This window comes from Pteropus alecto, unplaced genomic scaffold (assembly GCF_000325575.1).
Source record: "Pteropus alecto unplaced genomic scaffold, ASM32557v1 scaffold45, whole genome shotgun sequence".
In the NCBI taxonomy this organism is placed as follows: domain Eukaryota; kingdom Metazoa; phylum Chordata; class Mammalia; order Chiroptera; family Pteropodidae; genus Pteropus; species Pteropus alecto.
The window spans coordinates 26,075,299-26,091,236 of NW_006442491.1; the positions used below are offsets into that span (position 1 = coordinate 26,075,299).

Here is a 15,938-nt window from a genome sequence, read left to right on the forward strand (position 1 = left end):
AACAGTGCTGTTGCCCGTGTTTGGCGGTGCCGATGAGCAGGTCTCGGTCGTGCTTCCCACACTCCCACCACACTGGGAGGTAGAGGCTGGGCCTGCAGAGCTGGAGGCGCTCGTGCAGATGGGGACACGTGAGCACTTGCTCTCGGACCTTCCGTAACAGTTCGATGCGGTACAGAGTCCTTGCTGCCCGTTCCTCAGTGATGGGTTCAACGTAGATGGTGGGATCCGGGGGACCTGGAAGGTAAACACAGGGCCGATCACTCAGGTTGCCGTCGGGCACTCGCTGCCCTTCTGAGGCCCTGCTCTTTGGTCGTACAGTTTAACTCCCTGGTCCGCAGCACGGCAGCCTCCGGTGTGTGGACCCCCGCTAAAAGGAACGCTACAAGAGAATGGAAGGTTCTTATGAAACAGGGACAGACCCAGCGAGGGTGAAAAAAGAGCATGAAAATGTCAGTTCTGGGAATAAGATCAGTTCCCATTCGGTAAGCATGCACTACGTGCCCTCTGAGCCAGGTATGTTACCCATGTTATAGAGTTCTCACAAAATTCTATGATATACGAACGTCATCCTTGTTTTAAAGATGAGGAAATAGGCTCAATAAGCTCACCTGCTCAAGGTGGCAGAACCAGGCAGGATTTGGTTCCAGGTCTTGGCAATGAGACTCCAAGGTCCAGATCTTTCCAATCTATCTAGCTCCCTGGCTTTAAGGACAACACCCTATGCAAGCCACATGGCAAAAAAGTTGAGATGTCTGTACATGCTGCCACCAGCCCAGAACCCTGAGCTGGGTAGGCTCATTGTACGTTTTAGCTTTCCTAAAATACAGAAATATGGTCCGTAGCAAGTTTATTTATAAGTACGAGGCTGAGAAAGGACTCAGAGAAGCTGCTGCAAATAATTCCAACCAGGAAGAAATTTCTCAGAAAAGGTCTCTATCCAATTAGGGGATGTTTAAATGAGAGCCAGTTCCTTTCTCTAGCTACAAGTCAACACATGAGAAAACAGTTACAATTTAAAGAAGGTGCAAAGTTCGTCGTAAGATAAATCTCTGAGACTTAAAAGAAATAAAACTATCTTTTGGAAAAGGAAATTAATAGTAGTCTTAATATTTCTGTGAGGCTTTAATCTGAATTTCAATCTTTGTTGCAGTTACATCATTTTGGGGGAGAGGTTTTATGAGGGTGGACCCAATTTGAAGTTCATAAATTTGTGAAAACCCACTTGTCTTTACCTGAAATCTTCAGGTAGATTCTGCTTTCCTAATTACACCTAAAGTAATTCTGAACCTTGAAAATAAACATGTTTTTTCCTTGTGTCGTCTAGAATATAATGACAGAGTTTTCTTACCACCATCTTTCCATGCGGGCAGACGACAGACGTTCCGACACATGGCCACAAAACTATAAAAATAGTGTTCCAGGCTCTCATCCGACTTCTTGTCCAAACGAGAAATGATGCGGAACTGCGTCCAGTCAAAAGTTTTCTTTTCTTGATCATAAACAACACCAAAGGATGACACTGTTCTGTAGAAGTCTGCTTGTTCTCTCCTTGTCCACCTGAGATTTAATCAGAAAGGGAGAGTGACCTGTTTCCCCTTTTTAAAAAAAAAAAAAAAAAAACCCAACAAATTAAATTACTGAACGCCTACTAGAAGAGCCTATGAAGTCAAGAAAGCAGGTTGAGCTGGTTTGTCTATTTTATTGTTTATTTTCATTTAAGTTAAACTGGGCTGAGAGGTTAATAATGCAAACAGCCTATCATCCTACCAGTACCTCCAAACCTTCTAGCTCTTTCTTCTGATATTTACCTGTCAATTTCTAAATCATGTGTGCATACTTGTGATCTCTTGATTCATCAATTTTAGAAATTACCTAGTTAATTTCTTCTATGAGAAATAAAAGTTTTTAAAATCCCATTTATGGTTAAATATTTTGCCTTATTTTTCTCTTCTGTATGACAACTTAGAATCACAGACTCCTGGAGGGGCCTTCCAGACCATCAAATTCACCTTCTTCATTTTACAGACAAGAAGGGAAGTGCCTCCTGCAGCCACACGCCTCCTCTGACCCCAGCACATACCAGCTTTTTTCCTAGTTATGTATGCCGGTCGCCTATTTCAATTATAATCTCTAGGACACAAAGGTTCTCAAGTCTTTATATCCTATAGGATTAAGATAATAACTTAAGGGAGTTGAACTATTACACTCCACCATAGTCTTTATGAGGAGCGCTGGACACTCTACCCCCAGAGGGAATGAGATAAGGAGTAGGGTGAAGCGGGCAGTGGAAGAGTGAGAACTAGGGAATAAGGGGTTCTGGTTCTCTTTGGAACTGTGAAAGAAAGACGGGAGAACTATTTCCCTTGAATCACCCAATTTCATAAAGCCAGAAGGAGTGCAAAGAAATAACTGAATTTGTTATGTGGTGTTCTTTTAATTCACTGGGTGTTAGTTATATCAGAAGGACGGATAAAAAGACTCAAAGAACTGCAGCTTCATTCATTTTTCTGGTGACATCATTCCCAGCCTGTGCTGGCCTATTGTAGACGTTTTTAGCTTAATCCTCAGATGGGCAAGTAACTCCTGGCAATTTATATCTTCCCTCTAGACTGGCGTGTTATGGTACTTATTGTTCTCAGAGGCTGGTAGCTATAATAAGACAGCTTCAATGCACACTATTCACTCTGCTGCTAAAAGAACATGGTCTGATATCTGCCTTTTGTCACCTTTACCCAGTGTGATGTTTTTAAACCACATCCCCAGAGACTGGGGTCCAACTTAGGAAAGAGGGTCAAGCTAGAAAATCATAAAAGTAGGAACTGTAAACAGACGGTGTCCTAGATCTCATCAGACTCCCCAGTCAGGGAGACAACACCATCACAGTTGGAGGCTGGATTTAATTAATTCTGGAGACCATCTAACTTCAGATGAGAACATTAAATACACTTGCCCTGCGGCTATCAGCGTCCCCTTTTGTCACCTTGGCTTTTACCTCTTTTGGGCTTCCTTGTTGATGAGGTCCATTTCGGAGGTTCTCCTGAACATCTCTTCCTGGACCCAGTATCCTTGGTTACCTGGTCCCAGAATTTCAGGTCGGCAGACTTCCTTGCGGTTGCAGCGCTGGTAAATAGTGACCAGCCGTCTGAGACGAGCTGTGAGTGCAGAAGAAACTGGCCAGGGCGATTTGTCTGGGTCGGAGCCATCCTGGGCTTCAAACATCAGTGAGGACATTAGTATTTACAAACAGAACCAAAACGAAGATGACTCAATAACTTAATCGGCTCAGGAGCTGGGCGTAGCTTGAGGCTGTGGCTGGCAGCTGTCTCTCAAATACGAATGTGTCTGTCTATGGGGGCAGAACTTATTTGAGGACGCTGCTCCAGGACAGGTAACAAGCACGCCTTCTATGGCCTTCTCCACAGAGAACTATGGGCTTTTGTGCAGCTGAGCCTTCCAATTGCCAAAGATTCTATTAAGTGTAAATTCAGAAAAACAAACCAAAAACCCCAAACTAAACCAAATGCCCCTAACCCCTGCCGCACAAATAAAACTAAACCAAGAAAAAAAATCAATGAAACCACAATTCTTTTTTTTCCTTCTCATACTCCATCCTGATTTCACGCATTATTGTATTATCGTTGATTTTGCATTTGCATTTCAATGCAGGTGGAGGAAGCTTGACAGAGCCATATTAAAGTCCACGTATGACACCAGAAGAGATTGATGAAGGTCAACTTACTTGGCTTTTTAAAAGAGCCTCCTTAAAAAACAGCATTTTTATTACACACGAACTCCACAATAACTATAAACCGAGGTCTTACTTTGCTTCGCTTTCAGAAAGACCCAAGTCTCACCTGCCCGGCCGTCATCCTTCTTTTCACTAAAAATGCCATCGCCTCCATCACTGGAACTCTCCTAGGGATAAATGAAGCCATGCCATCAGCAAAACTGCAACTCGGAAGAAAACCCCTCAGACAGCCCCATGAAGAGTAACCACGCACAAGAGACACCTCCTGCCCACGAACACCTCAGACCGGAATGGGCCCTGAAAAGCTTGCTTGTGCAGTTTTAAAAGCGCCAGAAAGCAGTTTATTTAAAACGAGCATTCCCTCCCTGCATTCCGGAACTGCGTGGAATGATGCCGCTACAGAGAATTGCAGCTTAAAGAATGATGAACTTGAACGTTCTCCCTGGCGATGATATTTTACAAGCACAATTTTAGCTGTGAATTTAAATATTTGCTTTACCATCATCACTTGCAATTTGTCATTTCACAAAGGTTTTGCTTGCATTTTTGTTGTGAAAAAATATCACGCTCGTGTTCATTATGGTTTGCTTACTTCACAGCAACAGACGCTATTTCCCTAAAACATGACTGCTCCAGGCATGAGACCCGATGGTGCAAAATCTCAGGAATCTAAAATTAAAATCACGATCTGAGGCTCCAAGTGAATGTGGAGTAATAACATAGACCCAGAGCTTATCTAAGTTGCAACGTTTGTCAGACTTGCTCTAATGGATTCATTCCTTCATGAACTTATAAGCTCCTGATACATAATGCGCGTGGGAGTTTGGGAATGAGAGAGGAGATAGTGTTATTTTTCAACTGGACTCTATTTTTAAGATGAAAACTTCTTGTTTTTTGTGACTAGTATCTTTTGACCTGAATGATGAGAGTATAACCCCAGGATTCAAGACTTTGGCCATGTTATAGCACAGGTCAGCAAATTGTGGCCTGCAGATTGCTTTGTGTGGCCCTCAACATAATAGGTTTTTCACTTTTATAGGAAAGAAGAAAAAGAAAAAGGGAAAGGAGAGAAGGAAGAGGGAGGGGGAGAGAAGAACATGTGACAGACTGCACACGGCCCCAGGCCCAAGGTATTTACTGTTTGGTCTGTTATGGCTGCTGCCCCCTGGACGAGCACACACAGCACAGGAGACTGGTAACCTACTTACAGCGCGAATGAACAGGCACATACAACTGACAATAGTTAAAATTCAAACCAACCACTCTTTTGGGCCCCATGGAAGAACCTGAATGAGAAAACTCTGAACAGGCGAAGAGAAGCAGGGGTGCATTTTCCGAGCGTACTTCTTTCTCACCAGAATAGTAAGAATGTGTAATATGACCAAATGCGTTACTCAAGTGCCGTGCAAAACCCTTCACATGACATCTTATTTAGTTCTCAGATCTGCATCATGAGGTAGAACTATTACTACCCTCATTTTACAGATGCAGAAAACAAGCCATAGAAAGCTGTTGTGACTTGCAAAGTCACACAGCCAGCAAGTGGCAGAGCTGGGTTTCAAACACAGTTGTCTGATGAGCGCCTACACTTTCAACCACTAAGTTACAAAAAAAGAGCAAAAAGAGAGTCTAGGTTAAACATTTGTTTTAAAGAGTGAAACATTTAGAATCGGAGAACAGTAGTTTAATCTCTCTTCCTCGGCCAAAGTGTTTCCTGCCATCCTAACGTCAGTGAAGAGTGGAAACCGTAGGCTGATCCACTGTGCCATTCTGAAGTGGCACTTAAATATGCCACCTCATTGTCTCCCATTGTTTAGGTAGTTAAAAAAATAATCAACCATACTTTATATCCTTTCCTGCCACAGAGAACATTTTTGAGTAGCCTCACAGTATCCACAGAGATCCTTTGAATGCTGAAGTTTATAATTAAAGACTCTTCCAGACAGGAATGTCCTACAGCCTATAAAATGTGGGAGGCAGGTGCCAGGGCTACCATGCTCCTCATTATGACATATGAGTGGCTGCTGGGGGTATCACCATACCCCACATCCACAAGGGTGGCACCCAGGTTTCCTTTCCAGTGCACCTAACAGTTTCTGTTAGTGCAGTTAGTAAACATGAACAGCCTAAGGCAAACTCTCAAGTAAAGAAAGATTCTGGTGCCTTTTTCTGAATCTTGCTCTCTCTCGGAGGCATTTCCTCTCTCTAGAAATGACAGAATGGAGAAGACCTGGAGCCCACGTGTCATAATCTTAGTTCATGACCACTTAACATGAGTATGTGGTGTGCTACAGCAGAGAGACTGGGGTCACAGGAAGCACACAGAAAGCCCAGCATGTGATGTATGTAGTTGAACATTTTGTATCTCAAGTTCTGCCGACATGAAGTAACCTGAAAGAAAGGTTCACCTTAGAAGAGGTATGAATCAATCATTTCAGAGTGAAGGGTCTTAGAGAGTGCTGACATCAGGAAGTCAAAGGAAACTGGTGATGACATGCAATGCCACCACCTTGAGAAGGTATATGGTTTGGAGTATGACAGTCCACTGCTCTCTGGCCTTAGGCAAGCTGTTTCAATCTCTCTCACGGTCATTTTTTCATTTGCAAAATGGAGGTAAGAATACTTAACAGGTGACTGTGTGACACAGATGAGTCAATTATGTGAAGTGTTTAATCAAATGCTGGTACAAAGCAAATGCCCCCAAAATAATAGCTGGGACTGAGGAAATACTTGTAAGCAGTCCTGACAATTAATCAATCACTCAGTATTTCTTTCAACTAAAATCTATACTCCAAGGAAGGCTTCATAACATGATAAAACAGCAACAATATCAGCCACAAAGGTCTACTGAGACCCAGGTAAGTGAGATGCCAGCTACTGTACTGAATACTTTATGTGCATTTTTCACTTGTGCATTTTTCACTTATTCCTTTATAATGAGGATTTTAGACAAGAGAAAAATTTCTGAATAATCTTGTCTAATATCACGCGTAGTTATTAAGTGGTAAAGATGGAATTCAAACCCAGAAGGTCTGACTCCAGTGGATGAGCTCTAACTGCTGTGCTGTATTACCTGCCTCTAGTGGGTGGAAGACACACTGGGCTGAATCTAAAGCACAGTCAGCACTGTGAATAACAACTGCATGCACATCGCTTCCCCACTGGGAGACATAGGGCTCTGTTTCCTTATCTGAACACATGCAGTCCAGCATCCCTTGCTTATGGCTGCTCCTCCAGGCTGGACTGCTTCCCCTATTTGGTGTGGGCATAGGTGAAGGTGGTGACCACAGCAGCACAGACCCTTGTGGGACCTCAGAGTGAGGGAATTTCCTCTACGCTCTTATGAAACCCTAGGGCCAACACAACAGTGGAGAGCTGTCTTCTCACATTTACAAACAATGAGTGTCTCTGAAGTGACAGGAACTGTGCCAGGCTCAGGACCTATGACAGTGCAAAGGATGGAACCCTCATCTTTCTAGAGTCCACGGTCTGGTGGTTATGAAAGACACATTAATAATCACTGGCTGTGCAGTATGATGAGTGCTCCTGAACACAGTGGGAAACAAGAAAGTGTCACCAACTCTACCAGACCCAAACTGGGGAGGGGGAAAGACATCCAAGAGGGGACTTTTGAGCTTCATATTGAAGGACAGACGCATAGGAGTTTGCCAGGAAGAGAATATAAGAGCTCTCCGTGTAGAGGAAACAGGAGGTACCAAGGCGGAGTTAAAAAGATGCCACGGAGGTTTTCATTTCGCAGGAAAATCAAGCATCCTCCCCCTCTTGCATAAACTTCACATGGAAAGTAAATAAAACTCAAAGATATTATTATATAAAGATCACAGGATTTAGAAAAAGATGTGAGCAGCGTAACACTGTTCCTGTGTCCTCTGGCTAGTATGACAGCTGACTAAAACTATCTGAGCTGCCTTCTCTCTAGACCGGGGAAAAGAATAAGGCCTAATGGGGAAGCGTGCTTTGTAAGCTTGGGAGTATACTCTACATTCAAACGTCACTACTCGAGTTCAGACAACCCTCAATCTCTTAACTCATAAGAAAAGGATGATTTTTCAGTTTTTAACTGCCCTGTTCTTACAATGGGAAAAGACCATTTTAGGCATTAAATTTCCCTGTAAGAACTTCTCCCACTGCTCACTGTGGATATGACTTCATCCTCCTTTTATACAGACCTTGTTTCAGAGGCACCTGCAGCAGAGTAGGGGCTGCTACAGAGCAAGGACAAGACGTGCTGATTACAACATGACCATGTGAGTGACAGTTGCGCCATTACTTACTCCTCTTTGTTAAAAGAGATGTCGATCTTCTGATATACTAGGTTTGATAGAGATTTCATACATAATTCTAGGCTCCAGACCATTCCAAACACAAGTAAACTTTCAGACTAACTGCTTCAGAAGGCCTCTGTGGGTTCACTGACTCCTGCTGCATCTGAAATCTGGTTATCAATCAAAGTTCTATTGGTATTAAAACAGAGAGAAGGTGGGGGAAGGGAGTAAACTAGTTCATCTCAAACGTCCCTTTTAACTCTAACATTCTAGGATTCACTGCCTGCCACGTTTTAAGATGACAACTGCTACAGTGTGCTCTGGAAGTCACCAGAGTAGCGAAGGCTCTGGAGATGCGATACGAAGAAAGGCAGAGAAACTATGGACACTGCACCTGAAATGAGCCTTAAATACATTAACGTAGCGAGGTGGCCTCAAGAATTTAAACATCTGTTTGAGAGGAAAGAAAGAATAGTTTTTCTTTGCAGTACCAGAAAACTAGACAGAATCTATGGAACCAAATGGAAGCCAGAGTTCTGGGTCAATAAAAGGAAGTATCGCCCAACAAGGAAATGGGCTTCCTTGGAAGGCAGCGCATTCCTTCTCTTTTTCCCACGGACTTCTGAAGTACCTAAGCCTACCTGGAATGATGCCCTGACAGTGAAGCTGTAGAGGGGATGGAACACTCAGAGACCACTCAAGACATGTGCTACGGCTCCTTCCAATGCTAAGATTCTGCCAATCTTTTTAAGCCCAGGTCTGTTTAATCCAGAGAAAGTACCCTAGTTACAGATGTCACTAGGCTCCTTGGGATTCTTTAACCCTGCTTGTTGATCTACCTGAGAACAGAACTGGGAGAAGGAAACACCCAACCAGCGTCTTCGGCACAGGAAGTGTGGGGTGGGAGGGGTGCGGCCGCAGGCCTGGTACAGATGCTGGCTGTTCTGCATTTGTTATTTTAGCACATGGACTGGAAGTCAAGCTTAATCTGTTATGTAATCTGTCCACCAAAAATCTGGGAGAAGCCTCTCCATTCCATCTGCTTTTGATTATATCTTATAGCGCAGGTTTTAGGGATTTGAAGAGCAATATAAGTAACACATATTAATTTTATAAGTGTATAAAAATGTAGTTCCAGAGGAGTTTTTACCTACTATAAGGAAACTTAAGTTATTTTATCAATCCTGCCACAACCCCTTCAGAGCCCAGAGCTTTCCAAGATCAAAGACCAACCGGCTAAGCATCTAAGCTTTACTGCGAACAGCTTTCAGCCCGCCTGGCCTGCAGATGACCTGGTGGTTGCCTTTTCACAGAAGCTCCTGCTGGGAGGAAGGCATATATATGTACAAATAAAATACTTTTTACTTTATTGACTATGAGAAGAACTTTATTGTAAAAAAGAATACCAGAATACCTAGAGAATATCTAGTCTAAACTCCATCTAATCTAGTAGCTGTGAGAACTTGGCAAAGCTCTTTAACTTCCTGGCCCTAAATTCTCTCAGCTCTCAGATGAGGGCAGTAACGTCGGGGTGTTTCCTACGCATGACTGAGGTGACGACTGACTGAAATGAATGGAAAAACTGCTCTGGAAAGAGTAAAGTTCCACATCAGTCTAAGGTATTATGTTCATTTCTTTGGTACTTGAGTTCTGTAGGAAAACACATCCCAAATTCCACACAAAAGAAGTAACAGTATAAGCAAGGAACCGGAATGGCAGCACTTGGGATGTTAATTGTCAAGACCAGAACCCAACTTCCTTCAGGTCTACGGTCTAAAGCTTCATGACGAATCTACTGCTTCTCAAACCCTGGGTGGATAAATGGAAACATATCTTTGTAAAATAATTATTTCCTATGTTGGAAAAGTGATGTCACTGTTGCTGTTAAAGGAATCAGGACTGATGGAAGCCAAAGTAAATACAACACATTCTCTAAACTAGAACCAAAAGAACTGACAACTTTAGGTGGTGATTAGGAGAAGGGGAGAGATTATCCTATCAATGGAATCAGCTGGGGACAATGCTACAGTAACCTCCGGGACCCAGAATCCATGAAATTCTAACAGATTCAAAGCCAGAGAAAATACAGTGCTTAGGTCCTAGTAATGTTTTAGGTTGCTTATGCAGTCTCAGAAACTTATATGAAAAACACAGTGCAGACTTCTGCTTCTGGGAGGATGTACATTTTCCTCATTCCTCACTCTAAGTACAACTCAAACCCCTGGACATTTAAATAAAGTAAACACAAGAAAACTTTGAAAGGTGAAGGGAAAAAAGCAGACCAATCAGGGGTCTTGGGACCCAAGGAATGAAACAATGGTGAGTTCCCTGGGCTTTATTACCTTATATATCCTAGACTTGGAGGGAAAAAAAGCTCGCTACTTCCTTGGAAATGCCAAATGGTGCAGATGAAGAAAAGGCCACAATAAAAGCCTGCTCTAGTAAAGGACCAGGAATAGGGCAAGTTGGAAACACACAACATATTATGATAATACCTATAATACTCTAGTGCAATGACATAGAAACTGTGACTCATGACACCCATACTAGCAAAGGCCGAGTGGGGAATCTAGACTTCTACCTTCACGAGGCTATAACAGGGCATCCCATTCTCCCACTAGGGTAGTGTCAAAAAGCCAATAGGGAGCTGGGACTTTCATCCCTGATAGTAAAGAGGTGCGCACTCCCACTCATGGTGTTAGCAAAGACCACGTGGAGAGCGGACCTTCTATTCCCAACCAACAGTAATGAGAAACACCTGCCTCGAGGATCATCGGGGGCTGACTGGGCACATGCATTTCTAGTCCCACCTGGTAGTAACAAGGTGGTGCAGTCCTCACTCACTGCTCTCCAGCAAGACAGGTGTGTCAGAGATAATCAGCTAAAACAAGTTTTAAAAAAGATCCAGAGTCTCACAATATAATAACCAAAAAGTCCAGGTTTCACTCAAATATTGCTTATTATACCAAGAACCAGGAAGATCTCAAAATGAATGAAAAAAGACAACCAACAGATGCAAACGCTGAAATGACAGAGATCTTAGAATTATCTGACATAAGAATTTAAAGGAGTCAAAGTGAAATTTTAGAGTTGAAAAATACAATAACCAAAAAAAACAAAACAAAAAACCTCTCAATGGACAGGCTCAACAGCAGAATGGAGGAGAAAGAGAAAAAATTTAACAGAGCCTTAGGGACCTGTGGGATTATAACAAAAGATCTAACATTCACATCATCAGAATCCTGGGAGAAGAAGAAAAGGGCTTGAAGAAATAATGGCTGAAAACCTCCCGTACTTGGCAGAAGACATAAACCTACAGATTCAGGAAGCTGAGCAAACCCAAACAGGATGAACTCAAAGAAATCCACACAAAAAACTACCTTAGTTCAACTTCTTGAAAACTAAAGACAAAAAAAAAAAAAAAAAAATCTTGAAAGCAGCAAGAGAGAAAAGACATCCCACCTATAGGGGAAAAACAACTTGAATGACAGCAGATTTCTCATCAGAAACCATGGAAGCCAGAAAGGAGAGACAACATTTTTCAAGAGCTAAGAGAAAAGAACTGTCAACCCAGAATCCTATATATCTAGTGAAAATATTCTTCAGGAATGAAGGGGATGTTAAAACATTCTCGGATGAAGAAAAACTAAGAGAACTGCTACTAGCAGACCTACTCTAAAAGAAAGGCTAAAGGAATTTCTCAAAATAGAAAGAAGAAACTTTGGAAAACAGGAAGAACACGGTAAAAAATATGGGTAAATACAGTAGCCTCTCCTCTTGAATTTTCTAAATTATATTTAATAGTCATAGCAAAAATTATAACTTGTCTAATATGGTCCTAAAGTATGCAGAAAAAATACTTAACACAATTATATATGGGGAAGGGTAAAGGGACGAACAAAGAAGTTTGGTTTCTACACTTTACTTGAACTAGTAAAATGATGATATCAGTGGACTGAGATACATCATACATATATATAATGATACATCTAGAATAACCACTAAAAAGCTACAATATAAATTAACAGAGAATAAAAAATATTCAAGGAACTCAGAGGAAGGCAGGAAAGAAAACAGAATCAAAAAGCACAGAAAACAGTAAAATGTCAGACTTAAGCCTTTATGTATCAATAATTACATTAAATGTAAATGATCTAATACACCAACTAGAAGACAGAGATTGTAGTGCATTAAAAAATATGATCCAACTATATGCTGTTTATACAAAACTCATTTCAAATACAATGATAAAGGCAAGATGAAAGTAAAAGGAAAGAAAAAGTTATATCATGCAAACATTAATCAAAGGAAACTAGGGGTAGCTATAATAACATCAGATAAAGTATACTTGGAAGCACAGAAAACTACCAAAGATAGAGAGGGACATTACAGAATGACAACAGAGTCAATCCACCTGGAAGACACAATTCTAAATGTATATATACTAAACAACAGAGCTACAAAATATGTGAAGCAAAAATTGCTAGAATTGAAAGGAGAAACAGACAAATAATTATAGTTGGAGAGTTCAATACCCCTCTCTCAATAACTGATGAAACTAGACAGAAAATCAGCAAGGATACAGAAGAACTCAACAATGTTATCAACCGAGAGAATCCAAGTGACATTTATACAACACTCACCCAACAACAGCACATATACATAGCAAAATTTGTGGGACATAACTGAAACAATGATTAGAGGGAAATTTAATGCCTACATTAAACAAGAAGGAAAGTCCCAAATTGATAATTTAAGCTCCCACCCCAAAAATCTAGAAAAAGAAGAGGAAAATAAAACCAAAGCAAGCAGAAGGGGATACTAATGAACAGAAATCAATGACATTTAAAATAGAAAAACAGTAGAGAAAATCAGTGAAACAAAGAGCTGATTCCTTAAAAAGATAAAGCAGACAAATCTCTAGCAAGATGGATAAAAGAAAAAAGAAGACAGAAATTACCAAAGCATGAATCAAACGGAATTTCACGACAAATTCTGCAGACATCAAAAGGATGAGATTATTATTAATGAACAACTCAACACACATACATTTGACAACTCAGATGAAACAGACTAATGTCTTCAAAAATACAAACTACCACAACTTATCCAATATAAAATAGACAACTGGATTCATAATTTAAAAATTCCCTAAAAAGGGAATCTCCAGGTCCAAATGGCTTCACTGGAGAATTTTACTGAACATTTAAAGAATTAATATCAAGTCTAGACAACCTCTATCAGAAAATATGAGAGAAAAGAACATCCAATTCATTTTATGAAGCTAACATTACCCAAGTATCAAAACCAGAAAAAGACAGAACCGAAAGACAACTACAGACCAATATTCCTCATGAATACAGATTAAAAAATCCTTAAGTAGAATTCAACAATAAGAGTTATACACCATGACAAACTGAAGTTTATCCCAGTTTACCCAGGTATGTAAGGCTGGTTCAATATTTGAAAATCAATCAATGAAATCTACAAAATTAATAGGTTAAGAAAAAAAATCACATGATCACGTTAACAGGTACAAAAATGCATTTGACAACATGTGTTCCCGATAAAAATTCTCAAAAAGCTAGGAGTACAGGGGAATATCCTCATCTTCAATTAAGAGCACCTACAAAAAACCAAGAGCTAACATTATAATTAATGAAAAAACTGAATGCCTTTCAGCTAATATCAAGAACAAGGCAAGGATGTCTGCTCTCATCACTCTTATTCAACACAATGCTGAAAGTTTTAGACTGTGCAATTAAGCAAGGAGAGGATATACATGGCATTTAGATCAGAAAAGAAAGAAAAAACTATCTCTATTTGCAGATGACATTTGTTGACGTAGAAAAACTCAAGAAATGCACAAAAACCTCCTAGAACTAAGCCATAACTGAGTTCAGCAAGGTTGTAGGATACAAAAATAATATAAATATAACATCATCTGTAATCACTCCAAAGAAAATGAAATATTTAGATGTAAATCTACAAACATACACAGGACCTGTTTGCTGAAAAACTATAAAACGGTGATGCAAAGAAATCAAAGATCAAAATAAATGGAGATAGCAAGCTTCAATATAACAAAAAATCAATATAGTAAAGATGTCAATTCCCCTCAAAGTGACATATGGGTTTAATATAATTCCTGTCAAAATCCCAGCAAGAATTTTTGTAGATATAGATAAGATTATTCTAAAATTTATAAGGAAAGGCAAAGAAATAAGACAAGCTAAAACAAATTTTAAAAAGAAATATAAGAGTAATCAGTTTACTCAATTTTAAAACTTACTATACAGTTACAGTAATCAATACATATGCTATTGGCAGAGGAATATACAAATAGATTGATGGAACAGAACAGAGAACCCAGAAACAGATCCACACAAATATGCTCAACCGATTTTTTGATAAAGGTGCAAATGCAGTTCAATGGAAATAGGTTTTTTTTTTTTTTAAACAAATGGTTCCAGAGCAATTGGACATCAACAGGTAAGAAAATGAACCTCAATCTAATTCTCTCCATTATATGAAAATTAACTTAAAATGGATTACAGACATAAACATAAAAGTAAAAAACTTTTAGGAAAAAACAGAAGAAAATATCCAGGATCTACAGGTAGGCAGAGTTCTGAGATCTGACACCAAAAACATGATCCATAAAATGGAAAAATTTATAAGTTAACTTCATCGATATAAACAATTTTTGCTTCACTGAAGAGTTATATACATGGCAGTTAAGCATGTAAAAAGATACTAAAACATCATTAGCCATTAGGGGAATGCAAATTAAAACCATGAAATATCACTACACACCTATCAGAGTGGCTTGATTAAAAAAGAGTGACACCACCAAAGCTGGTGAGGAGGAGGAGAAAGCAGATCGCTCATGCATCGCTGGTGGGAATGTAAAATGGTACAGCCACTCTGGAAAACAGTTTGGCAGTTTCTTAAAAAAACTAAACACGTAACTAACACATGACTCAGCAATTATACTCCTGGACATTTATCCCAGAGAAATGGAAATGTATGTTCACACAAAATCTGTATGCAAATGTCTGCAGAGGTGTCCGTCACTGTCAAAAACTGGAAACAATCTGGATGTCCTTCAGTGGATGAATGATGAAACAAACTGGTGCATCCCCGCCATGGGTTACTACTCGGCAATAAAAAGGGATGACTTACTGCTACAGAGAGCAATCTGGACCAGCTCACAGGGAATTACGCAGAGTGACAAAAGCCAGTTCCCAAAGGTTATACATTGTATGACTCCATTTATATGATATTCTTAGAAACGACAAAATAATAGAAATGAAGAACAGGTTAGCGCGATTAAAAAGGAGGTGAAGACAGAAGGGAAGGGGAGGTGGCTGTGAAAGGGCAACACGACGATCTCTGTGGTCACAGAGATGTCCTGCACCTGGGCTCTGTCAATGCCGGCATCCTGGCTGAGATACTGTACTTTTACAAGATGTTCGCATGGTGGGAAACTGGATAAAAGGTACACAGGATCTCTCTGTACAACTGTACCTAAAATCTATAGTTATCTCAAAATCAAAAGTTTTCATTAGAATAAAAGTGCAACACAGTCTGTCTGTTGACAATTTTTCTAACAAAATGTCGGGGAAAATGCAATGCAATTGCAGCAATGCGATCAAGTTCCCCAAGACCAGTACTAAGACGGATTTCTCTCTCCGTATTAAAGATGACCAGTGCAGCGCATTAATGACTCACCACTGCTTTCTGGAGGCCATCTACTTTGTCTTCAGTATTGTCTTCTTTATCTGTGTTGCCTCTAAATAAAAGTAAAAAGTAAAAAAGCATCACACACCACCCAGGAGCCATCTGACAACCAAGATGATCGCAAGAAAACCCCCTAAATTGCAAAGCAAAGAGAATATTAG

General features: G+C 40.3%; 1 protein-coding gene across 1 annotated transcript in view; it reads right to left on the bottom strand.

Moving 5' to 3' along the window:
• CHD6 (chromodomain helicase DNA binding protein 6) overlaps nt 1-15,938 on the bottom strand; it is a 175,004-nt gene that overhangs the window by 18,292 nt on the left and 140,774 nt on the right. Inside the window, 5 exon segments of the mRNA XM_025039666.1 lie at nt 2-234; nt 1,349-1,557; nt 2,993-3,209; nt 3,855-3,915; nt 15,769-15,829. Coding sequence (XP_024895434.1) covers nt 2-234; nt 1,349-1,557; nt 2,993-3,209; nt 3,855-3,915; nt 15,769-15,829 — 781 coding nt within the window.